Here is a 23,916-nt window from a genome sequence, read left to right as displayed (position 1 = left end):
ATTCTAGCACTCCTCTTTCTGTCGGCTAAAAATAAGTGACTAATATTAGAACAGTTAAGTGATTATTCTTACTAGGAGCAGACAAGTTGACAGTAGCAGCCACTTCTAAAGTTTTTTTTTTAATTGGATTATAGAATGGCTTTACTAGAGATCATATTTTATACAGTGGTTTTTTAATATTAAAAAGTGGATAAAACTGTTGGAAATTATGCTTAGGCAAGGAGGTGAGATACATAAAACTTCAGTGAAGTTCATGCAGAAATTTACTTGTGTTCTAAAACTTTCAGAAGCCTTTAACTGGTGCTGTGTAGTTGCAGTTGCTGCCAGTTGTAGCTGCCTGTTGCAGTTCCTAAAGTGTTGATCACAAAATTACTGGCTTGTCTCTTCATATAGTGTCACTTCTTGAACCTTAATTTCTTAATTCTTTTTTCTGACTGACTCTTTCATGGTGCACTTCTTTCTGGAATACTAATGTTGGCATACTACAAATGGAACCCTTTGGTTCCTTGACATGTCTCAGAGTATTTTTGTTTAGTTGTATAGCTTGTGGTGCTAAAGGCTCTTTAATCAAACCAGCTTTTGCCTACTTAGGCACTGCTAGAATATTTTAAATGCCCACAGCATCCCTAGTAATTTCCAAAACTGGGGGCAGGGATTAAGTGGGAGGCTGCACAATTAGACCCTACAAGCATGTAGTGATTTAATTACTTGGAACAGATTCAAGGAAATTATACTCATATATTAAGACTTTAGTATTTTTATGAACACTCTGCAGAGAATTAGCAATTGAGAAAGGGAAAACTCATTTGGAGATCATGAGAAATCCTTCACAGTGACTTGGTGTGTGGATGTAACATATGAGACAGGTTATCAATGTTCTGAACAAGACGGCCAAGTAACAGCAAAGCTGTCAGAGCTGCCCTGGCTAGTGTGGCCTCTTGGAGATCAATGTAAGCTGAGAAGCTGAGTAAATAGTCTTTAAGCCACATCAATTTGTGTGCTTGCATGCTTGGCAGTGCTTGAACAAGCTGACTTAAAACTAGCATTTAGGTGATTAGGGAAGTAATAGCAATTGTAGAATAGGTAGTAATCCTAGTTGATCAGGACTACTGTAAGGTAGTGCTAAACCTCCTTTCTTGCTCGATTCTGTCTTCCAGTTCTGTTTTGTTTCTTAGGCCATACTGTCACTGTTCTGCAGACACTTTCTCAGTCTAGAGGCTCTTCCCCTGGAAGACCTGTTGGTGCTTACAGGTGTGATGTTGTTTGGGAGTAAGGGGCTGAGCAGCTTCAAGCTCTTCTCTTCCACTTCACAGCCTCACAGAAGGCATGGATGAAGTATTTGAATATGTTCCCCTCTCATGGAAGGAGAAAAGCATCATAAATAAGAATATAGGAGTGTTTGTGTGTTTCTTGCCAATTCAAGTTAGTCTTCAGCTTAGGTGACTTTTTACGTAAATGAGGCAGATGCTATCCAAAATAAGCATACTTGTGGTAACTTAGGCTTCTTGTTAAGGTTTAAGTTTGGTATTGTGTATTTGGTGTTTACTTCTAGTAAGCTTAGCCTGATCATCTATTTGTGTATTTAAAATTGAGCTGTAAACTTGCCTTCAGAGTATGTTTCAGTTTAAGCAGCTTTGATTTTTTTTTTTTTTTTTTTGCCTTGACCCAAGAATCCATACTACAAACTTGTCTCAGAGTTAGTCTTAAACATTGGCTTTATGGAATCAAATCAGCTCTGTCTGGACAGGGCGTGGCAGTAATATTTGTAAGTAGTCTAGTAGGTTTTAGAGGAAAGCCTTGGGCTTCTTGTCATGTTTTCATGGCTTACTTACCAAGTTGTTTTTGTTTTCAGTAAATGCTTACTGTCTTCTAGTATGTATTGGTGTGAGCCCAGGCTCATGCAGTGTAAGGTATTGTCTGATGTTTGTTTCATGTTTAATAGAACTGTGGATAGTATCATGCCTGTAACTGACTAATCCTTTGGTTTCTTAGCAAATTCCTCATATTGCTGTTGCCTAAAATAAGGTTTGCTGCTTTAATAATTGCAGCTGACTTCAACTAATAAGACACAAAAAGTCTGGAAGTATATAGCCCTGCAGCAGTGGGTTGTTGCTGCTCAGTTCATTCAGGCATGCATTTTCCATTTTTCAGGGTAAGGAAGTGTTAGAAATTACTTAAAATGCCCTTTCTGAGGACTTGTTCAACTTCTCTGTAATGTTCTTTTTGTTCTCCAACTTCTTCAATAACCTTAAGAGATTTATTCTTTGATAATATATATATATATACAGGTGTTTGTAGGATTTAATTAATTCTTATCCACAGAATTCTGAAAGGTTTTTTTAAAAATTTATTTAATGTAATAATAATGGTTTATAAGCATGCAACTAGTCAGTCTCCTGGGAATGATGTGGGGGAGTAATGAACTATTAAAGTCAATAATTGGGAAGTTATGTTGTTATGGTAATGAGGGCCTTCCAAATGAGATAGAGTCTGTAGCTGAGGTAGCCATTATTAATCCACCACTGGAGCAGTGGAAGGTTGAAGTCTCTGACATTAAAGATCCCTTACTTTTAAAGACAGGAGTTTGGAACAGTCACTTAAAATCTTCTGGTGTAACTTAAGACTGATTCTTGGTGTGGCTTTTGCTTGTGCTGCTGAGGACAGGCAGCCTAGGAAGAGTGTAAGTGATACTCTCCATATGGACTTTCAAACAAGGTGGTGAGGGTGCCTGGCCAGCTGCAAACTACTGAAATAACAGAATTGTGGAGGATAGATGCCAGGCTAATGGTAATAGTCAGTAAGATTTTCATAAGGGATAGTCACACTTCACATTTGTCAGTGATTTGAGAGAGTCTCATTTGGAGAAGACTTTATCCCAAATAGATATTCTTGGTTTAGTTTTTCAAAATGAGTTTGTGAAGGCCATCATGCAAGGCTCAGAAAGCAGGCTTCTGTGGAATGCTGTGGGTTGTTTCTTGATTCTGGACTTCTGTTTATACTTTTCTTTTAAAAAATGTTAATTTTTCAGAGTTAAGTCCCTTTGTATTTTATGCTGGATTTTTTTCTTATTTGACTGTTTATATGGAACAGAGCAAGCACTGAATAGCAAGAAAAGTTCAGTTCTGAACTATTTGTGGCACAAAAAGTGAAGGCCACCTGAAAGCTTCCATGTTTTTGGAGCAAGTTGAGTCATAACAAGTAAAATCGGTTGTAGATGAATGTAAGACTTGGAAATCCTAATTTAATACAGACCTAATATGGGCTATGAGATGGATTGCCCCAAGATTTCAGATTTTGAGAGGTATTTGAAGTTTTATTGAGACAATTTCCTCTATACACTGAAAACTGGTGAATCCTGGGAAAAGAAATAGGCTGTTATGCCACTGCCCAAGTACAGTGCAAGTCTACGTGTGCAGTGTCCTTTGCTCGTCTTCTTAGTTCCTCCCCCAGGCCTCCTCAGAAGGAGGAGTATGAAATTACCTTCTAGAGGGAGAAAGAACTTCACAGAAGATACAGAAGTTAAGTAGGTACTTGCCTATCTTCAAGCTATTGTGATTCATTTTGATTTTGGTAGAAACGATGGCTGCAAAGTAGCAGGCTCCAAACAAGAACTTGTTAACAAAAAGGTGGTTTTACTATGGAACCCTTTGCTGCATGATGTGTTCATCATATAAGAGGGTTTGGACACTGAGGGGTGTGTGGTGGGGACCCTTTTTACTGTTTTTGTGAGTGAAGATAAACCCTTTTGCTTGGAGTGTTGGTGAGGCACAAATAACTGGAGGCTGAGAACGTTCTAGTGAGAACTGCAGTAGAGCTTGTCTTACTCATTAGCCTCTCTCTCTGCATCCAGCCCTTGTATCTTGCCTCCAGTGACCTGTACCAGGTGTGTCTGATCTCGGCTGTGTCTGATCTGCTGTGATTCATGTGATTTTTGGCTGAATCATTGTCTTGTTAAGTATGGAATGTCGAGATTGAATTAATGTTGAAGCCTTGTGTTAGTAATTGTCTTGAACTTGCTTGAAGATGCCTAAAAAAAATTGGAACTTTTAAAGCCTGATGTTTGTTTTACTGTGTGTGGTATCAGATCCCACAAAACAGTGCTGGTGTTCATGTTTTCATTTACATAACTGCTCTCAGATGCAGTTCCACTAGGTTGTGGAGCCACCTGCTTAGTCTGAGTTCTTGCTAAGCAAATTGCAATTCATCCCAGGAGATGGGGCAGATTGGGCTCTTCAGTACCTCTGCACAAAGTGCAGATTGAAAATTACTGGAAAATGTCTGTCTCATATCTGGTGTTGCTGTTATGTTTTTTGCTTTGCAGGGGCACACACGTGTTCATAAATAGGAGAGAACTGTATTAAGTCAAGCAGTGTAGAAGTTACAAGTGCAAAATACTTGTTAGCAAGAGCTTTTTCTACTCTGTTTTGTAATTTCTGCCCTTTTCCAGCAAAGGATATTCTAGGAATTCAAATTGTATTGTGTGTGTGCCCAGCATGAAATTACACAGGTCTTAATTCAAGGCAAGCTTATTGATAATAGCTTCCCCTTTTAAAAGAGGTGTAGTTTATAGGGCTTTTAAAGAGGTCTGTGACAATAAATGGTGAAAAAACATTCTTTTATTGTACATATTCATTTCTGTAATAAATATAAGATAAATTTTATTCTGCCAGAAATAAAGAATACAAACAGCAGTGATTACAGCTGTTACTACCAGCTGCATTATGTACCAAGTTTTGTGTCTTCTGATGATTTGAACTTGAATAATTGTGAAAATCTGATTAAGGGACAAAAATGCTGTTGTTGTGTACAGAGTATCATGATAGTGAAAGCTTAGATATTACTATGACATTAATATATTGATCAAAATGTTGCCACCATGTAGTGCTGGCTGCTTGTTCTGTTGTACACCATTGTCTGTGTTCTGATTCGGCACTGTTCTGCATTGCTAAGTCCCCAGATCTGGGGAAGAATGATGTGGCCTGTCCATTTTGACAGTCTAAGCAAGCGAGAATGTATCTAGGTTGTCTTCCTCTTTTTATTCCCGATGATGAGGTTAACTGCTCTTACCAGCCGAGTGATAGCAGACATGGGGTGTCCACACATATATAAAATCCTGGTAGGGTATGGAGAATGGGTAGAAAAATATGTTGATGCTCTGGAATGGTTGCCCTGGGACTAGAAGTTTAAGATGCTTGAGACAGGGCTTTCTTGGCCTCCATGACCCGAAGCTCCTTCCAGCTGATACTTTTTTTTTCATTCTCTAAAACACTGGTGAACTGAAGTCAGTGTGGAGAGAGGGATGCTGTTTGGAAAACCTCTTGGAGAGGTTTCTAGTCTGTCTCTGAACTTCAGTGGTATCACGATGCTTTCTTTTCATGTATCAGTATTGCAAGTATCCGTATAGTTTGTGATGAGGAGCATTTCCAACACAGATGCTGAACTCCTTCAAACAAGATGGACAGACCTTGCTACCAAACTGTGAATAATTTAATAATTATTTATTAGCTCAGAAGCGGTAACTACGGAGTGTTGCCTAAATCTAAGATACTTAGACAACTAATTTTGTCAGCTGCTGTAGGAAATAGATTGCCTGTTTTATGTTGATGACATTGTTTTATAGACCTGCAGTAACACAAGGCTTTTTAAAAGGTCCAAGTATTAAATGCCAATTAAGAATACTGACAGCTTGCTAATGTTCCTGTATTGGTTGTGCCTAGTTTTGGTCAGAAATGTGTATCAGTAATTTGATCAATCCCAAAGTACTGTCAGATAGCTCCTAAGAAAAGCTGCTGATCAGAATCTGTGTCATTGATAACTCTGAGGGTTCTTTACTACTGAACTTGATCACCATCGTGACTGGGAGAGATTTCCAGCATGGCTGACTTCCAATATTATTTCCATAAGGCTTGATGTGTAAGCCTTGTCCTTTTCCCCTAGGTTCTGATGTTCTACATTTAGTCCTTGGTTTCCTTCTTTAAGCAGCACTGCCATCAGTGTTACAGAGCATTGAGAACATGAGTAATTTTTCCTTTAATGAATCCTAGGTGTTGCCAAAATCGTCCCTGAGTTCTACACCAAAATCTTGGCAGCAAGAGCCAAGACACTACCTGGCAAGAAGAATGTTGAAACTGTTGAGTGCTGAGAGGTCTGCAGGCAGGATTATATGGAAGTGTAGTAGCAGGGAAGACTAGAATAAATGATGTCTTAAAGAAGAGTTGAGGAGTGGCCAAGGGAGCTGTGGTTGTTTGGCCTGGAGAAAAGGAGGCCCAAGGGAGACCTTATCACTTGCTACAACTGCCTGAAAGGAGGTGATAGTGATGTGGGAGTCAGTATTTTCTCCCAGGTAACAAGTGACAGGACAAGAAGAAATGGCCTCAAGTTGCATCAGGGGAGGTTTAGATTGGATATGAGGAAAAATTTCCATGCTGAAAGGGTGGTTAAGTACTGGAACATGCTGCCCAGGGAAGTGATTGAGTCACCAACCCTGGGAGTATTTACAAAGGCATGTAAATATGGCACTCGGGAACATGGTTCAATGAGAACATGACAGCTGGACTTGGCAATTATATAGGTGTTTTCCAGCCTAATGTTTCTCTCATTTGTTCTCCTAATAAAACTTGAAGCTGTATTTATGCAGCTATGTTAAAATTGTTTAATTGGTTTGAAGTGCTTATTTTTCTTTTTGGTGGTTCTTATGCTCCATCATGCTTCTGGCAAGGCAGCCTATTGATGTGCAGACCTGTCTCAACAGAATGTGTGCTGTACAAGTAGGATCAGAGAATAATGTAAAAATGTTGGTAATGGTTTTGATTTTGTGTTTGATAAGTTCTTATCAAGAGACAGAAGAATCAATTTTTAAATTGCAGTGTTGTTAAAAAAATGCACATAGAATTATAGAGCAGCTTGGGTTGGAAGGGACTTTTAAAGGCCATGTAGTCCAACCCCCTGCCATGAGTGACATTTTCAGCTAGCTCTGGTGGCTCAGAACTCCTTGAATGTTTCCAGGAAGGGGTCATCTATCACCTCTGTGGGCAAGCTATTCCAGTGTTTCACCACTATAATCATAAAAAAGGTCTTCCTTATGTCTAGTCTGAATTGATCTTTTAGCATAGAAACATCACCCCTTAGCCTATTGCAATAGGCCCTACTAAAAAGTTGTGCCCACCTTTCTTACAAGCCCTCTTTACACAAGCTCACCATCAGATGGGTCACTGTACAATTTGGATTGAACTTTAGTGCAGCTTTGTTACACTCACAGACCATCAAGCTGATCAGGGAAGTCTGATTGCTGTTTGACACTATTTGGTTTGATGCAATAGCTGTCCTCAGTCTTTGAATGTGATACTACTCTTTATCTAGTCTTCACATAAAAATGCTTTGTGAAATACATCACTTGAATACCTTCAGAGGCACTGGGGCCATGGAGTGATGAAGGGAATTGGTTGCTGCAGCTGCAGTCTCTTCAAGTCACCAGTTGAGTTTATTTTTTTGTTAAGATGACTTCTTGGAAGTGAGTGTTAATGTCTGAGATAATGGGATGTTCTCCAGCCATAAAATTGCCTGTGTATTAAACTACGTATGTGAAAAATGTAGCTGTTCGCTCGATGTAGGGCCTTTTTCAAAGCAGCAGATGCTATGTCTAGGGAGATGTAGTTTGTAAAATCATCCCTGCGCTAACCTGATGTTGTAAATAGTTAAACATAAGTAAGATATAAATGACACATGTGATTGAGTAATGATATGTGAAATCCTTCTGTTTTACAAGTAATGCTAGTGATTCAAATCCTTGATTTTGTTTATATTTAGTAGTGGAAGAGGTTTAAGGTCTTTTAAAAAAATGGCATCATACAAAAAAATAGAATTTATGAATGGCACTTTGCTAAGTAGATGCAGGAAAGAATTGTAATACTGGAACCAAGTATTTTCTTGTTTTTCATTGTTACATCCTTGTTAGTAGGATTTTTTACCTTTACAATTACTTTGCAAATTCAGTGCCAATTTGACCTCTGTGTAGAGGCACTTGATACTTATGCAAATGTACACAGAATGGTATCTAGATCGATATGGTAGTCTACAAGCAGATTATATTGTTGAGTTAGTGTTGAAAAAGGGAATAAATGAGATTTTTGCCAGATGAGGTAGCATCCTTCCAGGAACATCTGAATAGTAGAAGTTCTGAATAACATTTTGGTCTTGCCACAATTTCCCTTTGAGGTTTCAAGTGTGTAAACATTCATTATTTGATTTTAGCTTTAGCAGGAAATGATTGCCATAAAGGGGTGATGAGGAGCATCACATTAAGCACTACAGATAAGACAGTTAAAAAAAAAAACAACACTCAGCAAATTAACTTTTTTAGTAAACCAAAGATTTAATGCAGTGGGACAGGTTCTAATAAATACATTTCGGCTACATTTGTCCTGATAAGTAAAAAAGAACATGTATGGAGACATCAGGCTTCCCAACTATGAAATGTCCATCTGTGCTACAGCTACCTGAAATGAGGCTGTAGTAACATAGGGGTTGGTCTTTTTTCCTAGAAGCTTCAGGATAAGAGGAAATTGCACCAGAGGAGGTTTAAATTTGATATGAGGAAAAAATTCTTCACTTGAAAAAGTTGTCCAGCATTGGATGAGGCTGCCAAGGGAAAGGGTTGGATCACCAACCCTGGAGATATTTAAAAGATGTGTAGATGTGACACTTAGGGTCATGGTTTAGTGGTGGACTTAGCAGTACTGGATTAAAGTTTGCACTTGGGCTTCTGAGGTCTTCTCTCAACCTAAACTAAGGATGCTGGTTATCTTGTCAGCAAGCCAAAAAACTGAATATTGAACTTACATTTCCTCTCAGTGTGGAGTGCATTAATTTCTCTCTCCCATTCATCTGTTGGACTTCAGAAAATGTGATCTTGTCTGTCCTCCAAAAATCACATTTATCTCTAATAATCTTCAGTTCTCATTCTAGGCCTGAGATTGAACTCTATAGGATAAAAATGTCAGAACAAGGATAATGGATCTGATTTTCTCCAGTAGTTAATCTATTCTAAGTGCACACTTGTCTCAAATAGCTTCTGGTTAAGCACTGCTGTATATTTGGGATTTCACTCAACATTGTAAGAGTTGTAGAACTGTGAATAAATGTTCACTCTTGCTACTTTTTTAGGCATACTTTAATAAGTTTAGAAAGCATACATAGCACATTGTTGGTATTTTCCTAGGATTCTTTAAAAATGGTACAAAGCATCATAAGTTAACAAAGAAAGTAGATGAATAGGAGAATTTCACCTTCCCCTAGAGGGGACTCCAAGTTTTGCCACAACTTAGGTTATTTCTGGTAAAAGATGCTGAAACTAGTTCTCAGTTAAAAAAAAAAAAAAAACAACCAAAAAAAAAAAAAAAAAAACCAAAAACCAAACAAACATTCAGAGCTTTTCTGTTGCTGTTGTTTAAATGTGAATTCCCAACTGTTTGCTTCTCTGGTCGTCCTGGCAGAAGTCAGTCAGGCAGATCAACCTGATCTAATCTCAAGGTTAACTCTCTTTTGTTTTGAGAGTTGATTTTGGTGACCTCCAAGGGTTCCTGCTGACCTAAATTATTCTATGATTTAATCTGCACTTAGTCATGATTAGCTGCAAGTGTCTTGAGTTTCAGGCAGCAGGAACCTAAAAACTATCTGCAGTTAAGCTCTTCTTCACAGACTGGGGGCAGACCTTTGTTTTGCTGCCTTAGCCAATTACCCCAAAGTGAGCATAGGTATGTTTCTATATTGCTTTCACCCTGTGAAGTAATGGGATAATTGTTCTGATTGCAAAGGAGTTACTATCTCCATATTAATTTAACACATATTTTGCCTTTGTCCTGGAAGATTGATGGAGTGGGAATGATCCATGAGAGTGCTAAAGCACTCAAGCACATAACTGAAATGACATATCTTCTCCCGAGAATAACTGTCTAAATTACAGCAGGACAATACTCCTTATTAACCAAAACTGGTGCTAAGTTAAGCCTGGTTTGGTGGTTTTCCTACAGTTAAAAAGCTTAAGTGACTTCAAATCACTTTCATGCTTTCTGACACAAGCATGCCTTTAACTGGTTTAAACAGATTTGTTTTAGTGATCCACTGTAGTGATCAGTAGTTGATCTAAGTTACCAAAACCTTAGTGATTCAGGTAGTATCTTCCTAAAGAAAAAAAGGGACCCATGTTCACATTTTGTTTCTTCCATATGTTCCCACAGTTGAACCATATAGTTTGCCAGTTTACCTAGTAATTGGGTAAATTGTATTCTAAGTAAATCTATAAGTAGCCCTTAGCTGTACTATTACAGGTAGAAATTAGATGTTTTATTTTTTAATACCCAGGTAAATTCTCCCACCCTGATACCTCTGTATCAATTTCTGAGGTTATAATAAGTCTATCCTACTTCATGGTTTCTCTCTTCTTTCCAAAAGTCTGTACTGGCAACTAGGAAAGTCTTCTGTCTTTTTCTGGGAAGTCACTAAGCCAGGGAAATGGGATTTTGAAAGGAGCATCTAGACTCTGAGATTAATTATCCTCAAAAGTTCTGTTGAGTCAAGATTTCTAACTCTGATTTCTATTTTAAGAATTTCTGAATTGAGGTAGATATTGCTGCTTCCCTTTCCTATTTCTGTTGAAAAGGAATTACTTTTTTAATAAAAAAGTAGACCATAAGGTAGAGTATTTGTTGCATGTTCTGAATGCTGAGAAGAAGCAATTTAATATGAATAGGTATATTTGCCTAGAGTTTGTTAGTGATATGATCACCATACCTTGCTGGATGAGTGACTACATTTGTAATAGTATGTTAAGGTTCTGTGGTTTTAAATGCATTTCAATGATTATATTTTGCGTCTTTTACAGAAATGTTACGAACAAAAACAGTACAAAAATGGACTCAAGTTCTGCAAGATGATCCTTTCTAACCCAAAATTTGCTGAACATGGAGGTAACTGCAGATTCAAGATTTTTTTTTTTTTGTCTCCTGTCAAGAGCTTAAATGTTTTATTAGTCTATATCATACTATTGAGAAGGAAAAGAGCTTGTTGTGGAATGTGATTCTGTTGTTATGACTGAATAATTACTCTGGATTTTCAGTCTTTGTGCATTCAGATCAGGTTTCCACTTTGCCTCAGTCAAACAATCCTGTGCACTGGGATGTTGAAGATGAAAATACATGGTGGAAGCAGCACTTCAGTGAAGCTTCCAACTTGCCTTTCTAGGTTTCTGGGTCAGAATGCTAGTGTGGGTTTTTCTTACATTCCTATTTAAAGCAAGCCCAGCCTTTTTTTGAATATTATATGAACATGTTCTGCCAATAAATTAAAAATCTGGAGGGGTTTTTGTCAAGTTCATAGTCTTAAATTTTCTATACTACATACCAAATTGCTGCTTAAAGGGAGCAGAGTTAAGTGTAATACTCTTGCTGTTAATACTTGAAGCTGAAGACAGAATCTGGTGATCCTGCTCTGTTAAATATTGTAGGAAACAGGGCAGCAGAATATTGCTTCTATTTACATCTGTTAAATTCTATTTACATCCTCAATAGGATACTCTAGTCTTACTGTATTACAGGTTTCTCTTACATTATTCAGACACTTTCCTTCTGGTACAGTGGATTTTTTTGGGTTTTTTTACTGTTGAAGCAACCTAACACTGAGTGTGCATGTACTCGGTCAGTAAAATTATTTTCCTACTTGGTGTTGTCAAATCTTGTCAAAATGTTTGACTAATCCTTTTTGTGCTTCCATTCATGTCTGCTATTTCTTTGTTGTCTTCATTACTTCCCTAGAGATGAAAGTAGTTTTTTTGTTGCTTCAAAACTAGAGTGGTTTGTTCAGCTCTGACCTAATGCATTTGTTTCTACTAGCACTTCTGTTTTTATAATGTCTCTTTTATAATGTACAGATCTGTCTTTTCTGCTCTTGCTGCCTCTTAAACTTTTCCAGGACAGCTAGCTGCCTTGGCAATCCACATACTACGTGGCTTTGAGCCACTAATGGCTTTGAAGCTTGGGAGTAAAGCCTGGAATGGACAGCTGAGGCAGAACGTAGCCAGTGAGATGATCTGATGGAAAGCTGCACTTGTCACACTTAGCCTCAGAGAAAAGGAATTTCAAAAGTTTAGTGAGAAGGTGGCAAAACATATGGATTGATGTGGCTGGGCAGTTATTTCTCTGGTGTGGGAAGGCAGGATTAGTTTGCTCCCTTTCCCACAGTGTGGATATTCTTCTTATCATTCTGCCTTTCTCTGTTCTTACAGTGTGGATGTAGGACAACTAAAAAAATAACAAAAAAAAAGCGCCTTTGACTAATTTTGGGTCATCATTGATTTATAGGTGTACTCTACAGAAAAAGTGTTAAATCAATAAAACTATCAATAAAACTTCAAACTGCTGTTACAGCTGACCTTGAGATCACAGTCTGTTGCTGTTAATACTGGGGAAGAGGTTGTAGTTGGAGGAAAACCAGAGCATTATGATGAAAATGGTGACTGATCTTCTGGCAGGGACCAAAACAAGTGGCCTCTTATTTAAGAAAAGCACTGAAATATGAATCTGGAACAGTTTTCAAGCATAGTGGATGCATTACATGCAACTTGCTTGTCTACTGTGTGCCTTGAAGAATGGGGGAAGAGGGAGAGCAGTAGTTATACCAACATACTGGGTGAAACCCTGTGCCTCTCAGAATGTTGATTAAAATGTTATTGCATTGAGGTCTCCTCATATGGTAGCAGTAAATATGCTTCCCTTAACTAACTAATGCTTTGTAAGAAGTCTGTAACAGGGGAACAGACTGTGACAGAGATTTGTTTCTTATGGTGAACACAGCCTTTTTTCCCCCTGGTCTTTGCATCGAGAACTTTAATACATGTTTAGGAGCTCTCTAAATTTGCTTTAGCTTATTGTTAACTCCCTCAAAGCCAGCTAAGTGTATTTTTTAATTAATAAAAGTTTGTGTTGTCTGTTTTCGTTACATCTGCATGATGCTCTATAAGTGATATTTTTAAGACCAGTTTCAAGAAAGGAAATGATCCATGTAATAGTCTTCAGCTGTGCTAGGCTGCTATAGTGATGTAAATTTATTTTTTAATGGGGGACTTCACTGTGCAACAACTTCAAAGGATATCTGCACTGTGAAGCTGACATATGGGAAGTCAGAAACATAAGTATCTGATACTTCTTACAGAGACACTTGCAATGAAAGGACTGACCTTGAACTGCTTAGGGAAGAAGGAGGAAGCGTATGAATTTGTTCGTAAAGGACTTCGTAATGATGTGAAGAGTCACGTCTGTATCCTTTGTAGTACAAAACCTGATCATTTTGCTATGGCACACTGTTGATGGAAATCTAAGATGCTGAGATTGTGACAAAGACTTCTGATGCACAAAATGCTGTGAATCAAGTGGAGTTCTATGTTTTTTTCGTGCTGTAAAAGCTGGAGTCTAATAGAGGTTATGGATAGGCAAGTGAGGAAAAGTAGAAATTGTACATTAATTCCATTGTTAGAATGAAATACTTCTATGAGTAAGGATTCCTGCTGTAATTGTTTTAGCATATTTTAAGCAATCAATCTGTGACTAGCTCTTACAGTCTGGTGGAGTTTGGAAAATTTAATTTGTGTAACAGTGCTCAGGGGGTTCAGAATGTGACTTAAGCAGTAACATGTCATTAAAAAAAAATTTGGAAGCATTTAATATTTTACAATGTGTTAGTAAAGTCTGGTTGCAGTAATCCATCTTCATTTGTAAAGGTACTGATCTTCAAGGAAGATGTCAACTTGTAATACAAGTGCACTGCAGTTACTTTGTGAAAACTGTAAATGTATCTTCCTTAACCTGCATTAGGTTGGCATGTCTATGGTCTTCTGCAGCGTTCGGATAAGAAATATGATGAAGCCATCAAGTGTTACCGGAATGCACTAAAACTAGATAAAGATAACCTACAGATTTTGAGAGATCTCTCTCTGTTGCAGATTCAGATGAGGGATTTAGAAGGATATAGAGTAAGTATTCTCTTTGAATTCCCACTCATTGCTGCTAGACTTCTCTTGTTCTATTCTACTGCGAAGCCTTTTATTGGTAGTATTTCTATTGCTACTCTTTATCTGTTTAAAAAAGATTTTAAGCTATTGTTTAGGAAAGCAGGAAAAGATACTGAGTAAAGCTCTATATAAAGTTGAGAGCAGAACTAGAAATATTTGTTCTGTGCAATTGGATTCACTAGTCACTTTGTAAAAATAGTTCTTAACTCATTTTTTACTAAAATAGTAAGGAAAAGGGACAGTACTTAAATTAGCAAGTACTTACCAAGCAATTGTGAGCCCTTCAAACTGTGTTTTGGGTGCAAATGCTGAAGGTGTTTTTGGTAAGAAATATACTATCATATTTCTTGTTAGTATGTAGGTAACTTGCCCCATGATCACTGATTCTGGAATCCCAGTGATGATTATTATTATAAATAAAACCTTAAAATTTGTCCAAAAACAGTGAATAGTTTCAAAATGGCTGAACTGATTTACCTGTTTCATATGAAATAGAGGACTGGACTGTGGGCTTCACATAAGTTGGTCTCCTTACTAAGGATATTAATTCCCTTGAATTTGCTAATGCAAAGGGAAAATAGAGTAGTTAACCCGAGGATATGATTTGACTCAGGAAGAAGTTCTGAGAAGTGTTGCAGTGGTGTGTGAGGACCTTGTGCCTATGAGAGCGAATGCCACTCTTTCAGTGGCAGTGAGCTCCTGCTTCCTGGTGGAAAGGGCTTTCTGAGATTTCAAAGCTCTGTCTTTGGAAATAATTTAGGCCCTTAGGAGGTGCTCTTGAAAATAGCACCTTCTGTGTCTCCACAAAGAGATGTTATGCTTTTTTCCATGACTTGTGTATTTAGAATGTAACCTCCAAATTTGTCAAACAGAAATGTGCTGTTTTTTGCTAAGCTGCTAGAATTTCAAAGGTTGCCTAGGGCTTTTAAAAGTTCTTTTAAAATATTAGCTGTCTTGGTGTTAAATCATGATACATGTGTATACATTTTTAACTCTGGTTAAAAATTCTTCTTTTAAAATTGCATTTCTTTTACTGAAGGAGACAAGATACCAGCTGCTTCAACTGCGCCCCACACAACGCGCTTCCTGGATTGGATATGCCATTGCATACCACTTACTAAAAGATTATGATATGGCCTTAAAATTACTTGAAGAGTTTAGGAAAACTCAGCAGGTAAGATTTCCTGGTCTGGAAAGAAAACATTTTTTGTGTAAGGGATATAATCTGAGGAATTAATTCTTTGGAAATAGAAATCAATTATGAATTAAGAATAAATTTGTTATTTGTGGAGCTTTCTGCTTTGAGAAATAACCTATTAGGGTTGAAGATAAGAGTAGTCTCATGTGGAGTAACTTAATGTTTGTGAGACTTGTAGCTAGAGAAAACCTGTGATGATCCTGCCCCTTTACAGTAGGTGAAACTACAGAAAATACTTTAATATTTTGGATGTGCTCATTTGCCCTTTCTCCTGCCATAGTCTGGATGCCATTACATCTCTACAAAGAATGAAATATTGTCAATGGTTTGTATGCATCTGTATATAGTACACTTACCCTAAAATCACTGAGTAAACCTTTTTTTGAGAGAGACTATTCCCTTGTTCTGTTAGTGGTAATGCAAAGCTATAAAGTCTGAATTAGCAGAACAGAGTGGATATGTTGATTATTCTGCAGTGTGGAAAGAAAAAGGAACATGTTTATAGATCCATTCAATTGGGGAGGCATCTTGGAACTACTGTGTAAAAGTATTAAGATATTATCTCACTCTAGACTGTGTTTTTAAAACAAAAGTCTTACATCCTTTCTGAGTTGTTATATAAGTGTAAGAAAGGAAATACATGGCTAGGAGAGACCAGTGTTTGTCTTGATCACATATCATAGTCAAAAAAAGGATGTTGCAAGCTGGGTGTATATAGCTTGGTATTTCAAAAGAACTGTAACTTCAGCATTAAGTAAAAACTGAAAAGAATAAGTTTTAATCAAAATTGGGTCATCTTCTGTGAGTGTTTGACAACCAAAAAGTCGTCATTCTCAAATGAGTCAGCAGCGCACAGTCTGAATTTGGTGTCAAAATGACTGTTTGAGTTAGAAAGAAAGAATATATATTAGATGGAAAACAAGCAAATGTTGCATAAGAAACTGAGGTTCTTCAAGGACTAAGAGAGCTTAGTAGTGGTATTGGCCCCTTGGAGAGAATGGACGTGATGCTGTTAGTGTCGTCTTTTCTAAAAGGTTGTGTGTAAGTACGGTTCTTTGAGGGCTGTCATGATACATTGTGCAGTCTAGTGACTAAGCCAGTTTTAAATACTGTAGATGAATGCATTGTATTGGTTGAGTCTGCTGTGCAAGTTACCACCACCTCAAATCTCACCCTAAAACAAAGACGATCCTAAGATGAGCACGAGCACTGATGCCATTTTCATAAAGCTGGAGCTATTTGGGAAATTTGCATAAATAGAAAGATGGCTTGTACTTGTACAATGAGCTGGTTTACCTGTGGATTAGCATCGTGTCAGCCAGAAGCAAGTGGTGGAAAAGCTGCTTAAGCATTGAAGGACAGAAATATGCTACAAATGTTGGACAACATAGTTTTATAGGAAATCGGTCCCATCAAACCTGTCCTCTTTTTTTGTTAGAGATAGTTAAGTAGGTATATTGTCTTTTCTCCTCCAAAACACTAAAAATATGTATGAACACATTAGTTTTGAAAATAGTCTTGTGCTTTGTTGTGCTAGCTCCCTGATGAGTGCAGGCCCAGGTGGAACCCCAAACACTGGAAGAGAGAATCAATGTGTTGGGTCCTGAACAGTCAGGAGAGCCCAGGCAAACTCAGAGCTCAGTTTTGCCATGCATTGGCTCTTCCACAATATTCCCTAAATGTACTGGCTTTGCGGTGTCTGGATTTTTTAGTCCTGCAGTTAAAATAATTAAGTTCAGGACATTGCATGGATCTTTAAGGAGATACACGTCTTGCTTATTTTCCTTCCCAAATCTCCCCTCTTGGCCTGTAGTTCATATACACTCAACTTGATAGATGGACTTTACAGACTATTGCATATGACTGCAATAAAAGAGTGGTAATTTAAAAGGAGGATTAAAAGACTGAAGGGTTTCCAAATGACTCATGAGCAGGACTCTTCAACAAACGGATGTTTTTGAGGAGTTTTATGGCAATCTGTATTAGGCCTGATACTGTCTACCATTCATGTTAATGAATTGACAAAGAAATGTAACATGTTGTCTAAAACGCTGCTGTCATAATAATTGAGAAATTATGATAATGTAGGATGATGATTACTTGAATTACTCAGGCAACTCTGTCCTTTCAGATATGAATGCAAACAGCCAAGACCAAGTAGTAAAACTTAAAAAAAAAATTCAAGGAACTGTCATTTTAGTGATTGTAGATGAATATCTGAAGATGCAGTATTACAAAATAATGTAGCTAATCTAGCTACAAGTTGTTGCCAAAACCAGCAATCTGAGTTTTTCCTGTGTGCTCGCACCACTTCCTTGTGCAGCACTGGCTGACTTGTGGAGGGTTGGTTCAGGAAGCCTAAGTGCCAGAAAGATAATCACTCTTTGGAAGGATTGATTGGCTGAACTGAATAACTGAGGTGAGAGGGGAGAGAGGAAGGGGAATAATAGAGGGAAGTGAGCTGTCTTTGTTGATCCAGGCTGCAGTTAGTCTGACTTAGTTTACTGTAAAACTGTCCCTCAGGGCAAGCTTATGGGTGAAAAGTAAAATACCCTATTGGTTCAAACAAGCAGGGATTTTATCCATAAAGTACTCCTTACTGAGAGATCAAGACTTACTGATGAGCCTGTTGTCAAAAAAAGAAAATGAAAAGAATAATATGGCAAGATAAGATGACTACAGAGAAAGCTGAAGGGCAGAGAGTCTCTTTGTTTACTGTAAACAGAAAAAAGCCTAGATGATTTTAGTAAAAGCTGTATGCTGAGTTTGGGAAGAGTAATAGCTAGGAAGCTGGCTTAGAAGGGAAAATAAAGGAAGGAATTGGAGGTTGAGGATTGTCAGGAAGTTGATTAACAAATTAAACTGATAAATTGCTTTCTATCTTTGACAGTTTTATTCTAGTGGCTAAATTATCACTGGAAATGGTGAATTTTCTTTTGGTGTGTTAAGATCAATTTTGCCCATCATCTGAAAGCTGTAAATTGGCCAGATGCACAATATTTCAGTCAAAAACAGGTTATGAGGTTAAAGGTAGACATCACTGCAGGAAATGTAACTGCTTGTGCTGTCCCAAGTTAAGTCAAAATTATATAAGAGTCAGTTCAGAATTAAAATTTTGGGAACCAAGGTGTAAAACAACTATGCAATTTGTTTTACTGTTGTATGTCCCATTTTTCCTTTCTTCTTTTCCAGAACAATTTTTTATTCTTAATTTTTTATTTTATTCCTAATTTTCACATCAGGCCCACAAATACAGATATGGACAGAAAACCTCTGGAGTTTTGGGGGTCTGCTCTTAGGTATGTTTTGGCTGCATCTTGTCACATTCTTTCAGTGACAGTTCTTAGGGGACCTGTGGTGAAAAGCTGATCCTTCTTTGGTCCAGGAGGAGAGGAAAAAAATTATTCTGAAACAGCAGAATTTAGTTCAGGAGAAAGTTGGACATCTCCTGTGGAAGAATCATAACTCTTCTAGGGGGAGGGAGGAGTAAAGATGTATTGAGCAGCAATAGCATTTGTGTGGACATTGTCTTTATAGAGTATTTTATTCTTTATAAAACAATCTGATTATTCAGATTAACTACTGTGTCGTTAACTACTTGCCTTCTGATGAATTACAGATTTAAATCTTCATTAAATTGATGAGTTGTCAAAGTATCTCTGAAAACAGACTTTTCTTGAAGTTACTTGTAAAAATAACTTTTTAAATGGAGTGATAGTGCGGTATCTTTCTGGTGGATTTACTCTATGTGTAAGAATAATTTGTTTTGTTGGGTTTTTTGGGTTTTTTTTGATTGTTGTGGGTTTTCTTGTTTTGTTTTGGTTTTTTTTTTTTGTTTTTTTGGGGTTTTTTTTTGGGGTTTTTTTTTTGTTTTTTTGGTGGGGTTTTTTTGGTGGGGTTTTTTGGTGGTGGCTTTTTTTTGTTTGTTTTTTTTTTTTTGTTTTTGTTATCCTGCTGAGCCACAACAGCCACGAGGAGGTCAATTGATATCTGTTTGTGTATTGTGTATATATTTTTAATGGGTTTTTGGGTAGTCTATGTTTCAAGGGCCTAAAACCAATTCATGATGTGCCAAAAAAGCTGTGCTACTTGTGGAATTTGAAATTTAGATATGTGTATTGTGTTGGAGGAAAAGATATTTTTAGGAGGTGAAGGAGAAAGAACTAAATTGGTGCTCTGCGGTTTGGTTCCATGGTATTGCAGTAAGGATAAACAGTAAGACATGCTTAATGCTCAACCCCTGTTCCATGAGTCCTTTCTGTGAAAAATGCTTTCCTGGTAACAAATGGTTTTATTAGTGATTTCTAGTGGGTGATATAGACTAAAAATTGAGCAAAGGTGGAAATGGAAGTGGAGCTGTAGATAAGAGAGCTACTTTGAGAAATGTATAGAATTTCATGCTACCTGCTGACTAGTTTGTGTAAGGTATAGTCTTCCATTATTGGTCATTTGCTATACTGTGTTAGTTGCTAAAAAATGTACTTGAATGATACTATTTTCATAGTAATGTTCATTGTCAGATACACACATCTTTCCAGTATTTTTAGTTATACTATCTTTCAGACCACTTATATATAAAAGCAAATATTTCTAAAAATGCCAAGCAATACTGTAAAAGTTGGCTCTCAAAATCTGAAGAGCATGTAATCACAAATGTTAATTCCTATAGAATCAGTTTGTGCTTCAGGAAGGGCTGGAAGTAGTGGTTTAGGACAGTATTCTCAATAAGAAAGTTCCTTTCAGCCAGTGTAATATTTTGGTTGTGTTGGTTTTTCTAATTAAGTAATCTGTCTCTTTAAAGACCAAGGAAAAGCTTTTTTAGGGAACAGAAAATAATAGTAAACTGTTTAGTGACCGATGTGACTTTGAAGTGATGGTTGCTCGGGAGGAAGCAAAGTATGTAGTGTCACAGGAAAAAATATCATTAACATTGTGAAACTCAACTGCTTCTCATCTTTTATTATGTAAAAAATCATGTTAGATTATAAGTCTCTCTCACAATTTCTGTTGGGACAGTACATTTCATATAGTTTTATTGATCTCCTGGGCATTTTCTGGAGATTGCATTTGCTCTCTCTAACATTCTTGCAATTGGAGTATTGTTTGTATATTAGTGAAGAGCATTTAGTATGAAAAGAATTACTATAATTCTGGCAAGACTTTTCATTGCCTAAATCCACCTTAGGGAGTTATCTCTGAAAGGAATAATTTTCATTGTCACCCTGCTTCCTTGGCTGTTGTAGCACTGCAAGGTGGATGAGTCACTAGTTGTACTGTAGCCTCTAGAAAGTCCTAGGTTTACAACTGGAGGCAGACCTAAAAATAATTATCTGTTGCTTGAAAAGCTCTGTATGCTTGTGCGCTGTATTTTCTGGGGGATTGAAGTTTAGTACAGAGAACACTTGGTTAGAGAGAAATAGTGTAAGTTTTCTATCTGAAAAATTCCAGTTGTCAAGCCATGGATGGGTCATTTGTCTTGGAAATAGTTTGATCCAGAACTCTGGTATACTGGAAATCATGCTGTTAGACCCCAGCCATGTGCTCTAGAACTTATGTCAGAATTGTTGTGGAGTGCATAAGTGCTTCAGAAAGAAAATATATGTAGATCTTTGCTTTAATTAGTTTGCCACAGTGATAGAAAAAAGAGAAATAAAGGATTTCTTCTAAAATGTTAACTACAATGGATATGCTTAAATGAATTTGATTTGATTGTGAGTAATGGAAGTTTTACATTTTGAATGTTTAGATGGTTTATATAAACAGATCTGGTTATGTTCTATAGCTTAAATCTTTTATTGTGTAATACTGCATACATTTGAGATACAGGTAAATGTTAACTGATATATTGTTTTCTTCTCCCCCAGGTTCCTCCTAATAAAATAGATTATGAATATAGTGAATTGATTTTATATCAGAATCAAGTGATGAGAGAGGCAGATCTTTTTCAGGAGTCTTTAGAACATATAGAGACATATGAAAAGCAAATATGTGATAAATTAATAGTAGAAGAAATCAAAGGTAAGTAACTTCTATTCTTCCCTTACCCAATATTGTTAGAAATTTTTGCTAATAGCTTTCAGACACGATAAAGCAGTGAAAGGAAGAAAATACAGCATGTAAAGTCTTTAATTTATTTGTAACAATTACTATAGGAAAACTGGTACTAACAGATTTACAATTTTGTACACAAGTAAATAACTTTTCTTACCAAAGTTGGTAGTGGATGCAGGTAGTCTCTCTTGGGTTAACACAGGAATAGAGGAAATCTCAGAGATTATGTTGGTACACTAGAGTAGCTTTCCAAAAATCAGAACTATTATAACCCAGTTTTAATCTTGTGAAAAAGAACTTCATAAAGAATACTGTTTGAAGTAGAAACACAAATTTTTCTTTTTTTTTTGACTGAAGTATCAAGTTCTTGTTTCCTTTTCAAGCTTCCTAATGCACTTACTTATTGAAGTGAATACTGAAGTTGACTTTTTTGGTTAAAAATAACTCTCAATTGTTTTGTGGATTTGAAGTGCTAATACTGAATTCTGAATATGTGTGACTAATGGCATGTGTTCTTCAGCTACTCCTTGCACAATTGTGGTGGGCTGACCCAGACCAGTGGGGTAAGCCCCACACAGCTGCCCACTCACTTCACCCAGCCTCAGGAGAGAATAGGAAGAACAAAAGGAAGAGAACTTGTGCATTGAGATGAAAATAGTTTGAGTGATGGAAAAAGGAAGGAAGGAAAATCAAACCCAGTTCCTTGACTTCTACAGTCCCTGTACACTTCCCACAGACTGATGCTCAGCTAGTCTCCAGGCAATGGCTACCTGCCCCAACACTCCTCCTTAACTTTTATTGCTTAGTATGAAACTGAACAGCATAAAATATCTCTTTGGCCAGTTTAGATCAGCTGTCCAGGTTGTGTCCACTCCTGCCTTATTGTCCACCCTGGTCTACTTGCTGGGTGGCAGAGTAGGGACTCTGCCAAAAAGTAAAGTAAAAAGAGAAAGCCTTGATGGTCTAAAAGTACTACTTAACAGTGGTGGAAGTGTTGGTATAGTTATCAACATTTAGTCACAAATCCCAAAATACAGCCCAGCATGAGCTGCTGTGAAGAAAATTAATTCCCTTCAAGCTAGACCTGGTAGAACAATTTACTTAGTAGCAAATCAGTGTGATTTAATGAGTTAAAAACTGATTAGTTGATATGAAAAATGTGCTTGAGTAAACAGCTTGATAAATCTGATCCAGTTGTGTGATGAAGTCCTGGAAGGAGGAGTTGCTTGTTTATTTGCTATTCCCAATAGCTATTTTAAATATTCAGATGCAGACATTCAGGTAGTCTTTGTTTTAATAAGTGATGAATGTTCTGAACTCTATATATGGTAGCTTCAACTGGCATTTGTAACAAACAGCATATGGCTTTGGGAAAATAAGGTCTCTTTTTAAAATTCTGTGTATGCTTAAGAACAATTTTATATATCTAGTATTGTAAACTTTACTCACAAGTGTTTTCTGATGTAATTCATAGTTGTGTACTGTGTTGTTTCTAGGAGAGATGTTACTCAAGTTAGGAAGGCTGAAAGAAGCTGGTGAAGTATACAAAGAGTTAATTGAGCGTAATGCAGAAAACTGGTATTATTATGAAGGCTTGGAAAAGGCCCTACAACCCAGTAAGTTAAGCTACACAGATACAGTGAAAATATGTATAATACAAGATACACTTAGAACTCCTGTTTGATATGGTACTGCTTTAGATTGGAAGGTTCTCCTTGGCAGAAAATGATGTACCTTCTGATGTTGAATATTATGTAGTATGTTCTTTCATTTTTTAAATGTTCACTGAAAAACTTGTATGCTTGAAAATACCAACACCAAGTATTTATCTTCTTGGAATTAAGGGTGGTATTTACTAAGATGCTTATATGAAGAACATTCCTTTGCCACATATGAACTTGGAAACCAAATGGCTATTAATTCCTGTCTAGTAGTTGATTATCAGACTGCTATCATATGCCACAACATAAAATTGTACTTTTGAAACTTGTTTAGATGGTATCTCTTTCTAGGGGCATGTAGGAAATAATAAAATATCTATTTAGGATGGCCTTTTAAGATAGACCATCTGAAAAAAATACCTTTTTTTTTCCCTTTTGTTTTTAAGTCGGCCCTTTAGAAGGTAAAGGTGATAAATGTGTTAAAACCTTTGTTACTCATGGGAGTAACATCCAGCTCACATTTCTGCTGTTGTGTTTTTCCAGAAAAAATAGCTCATTTTTCAAAAGTACAATATTGCAACTGTTTATGCTAAGTCTTTTGCAGTGATAACTTTCCAGAGTGTTTACATTTACACAGGAATGGTTTCTTTGCATTTAATTTTTCACGAATTAGTGAAAGTTTATTGGAATTATTCTGATGACATCATAAATCATAAGCTCACAATTATATTTGTAGATGTTATAGCTGCATTACATTTCTCAACCAACTTTCTTCTAGGAGATTTTACCATTAGGTCTCATGAGCTCTGAGAATACAGCTAGTGATTGGGTAATGAAAATTATTTAATTTGTTACATATATTCAGAGTGTAGTGTTGCCCTTTGAGTGGTTTTCCTGGTGTATCCATAGAGTTGAATCACATGGTTATTGTCTCAGAAATCAAGCTA

The 23,916-nt window shown here is 36.9% G+C and overlaps 1 protein-coding gene across 8 annotated transcripts in view; it reads left to right on the top strand.

The window, feature by feature from the left end:
• The window catches only part of NAA16 (N-alpha-acetyltransferase 16, NatA auxiliary subunit), a 63,338-nt gene that overhangs the window by 1,768 nt on the left and 37,654 nt on the right, over positions 1–23,916 (top strand). For 7 of the 8 annotated variants that reach the window (XR_008441092.1, XR_008441103.1, XM_054002368.1 and 4 more), the window contains exons 2-7: positions 10,880–10,964; positions 13,204–13,308; positions 13,863–14,020; positions 15,099–15,233; positions 21,122–21,275; positions 22,805–22,924. Coding sequence is in view for 6 of the 8 variants with exons in the window: in XM_054002368.1 (XP_053858343.1) it covers positions 10,880–10,964; positions 13,204–13,308; positions 13,863–14,020; positions 15,099–15,233; positions 21,122–21,275; positions 22,805–22,924 (757 nt within the window). In the remaining 2 variants the exon portion in view is untranslated. The remainder of the gene's footprint in view (positions 1–10,879; positions 10,965–13,203; positions 13,309–13,862; positions 14,021–15,098; positions 15,234–21,121; positions 21,276–22,804; positions 22,925–23,916) is intronic. The other variant, XM_054002393.1, reaches the window with a different exon arrangement.

Source organism: Vidua macroura, chromosome 2 (genome assembly GCF_024509145.1).
Source record: "Vidua macroura isolate BioBank_ID:100142 chromosome 2, ASM2450914v1, whole genome shotgun sequence".
NCBI classification, from domain to species: Eukaryota; Metazoa; Chordata; class Aves; order Passeriformes; family Viduidae; genus Vidua; species Vidua macroura.
The sequence above is the reverse complement of the archived record's forward strand: the minus strand, read 5'-3'. Positions and strand labels throughout refer to the sequence as shown.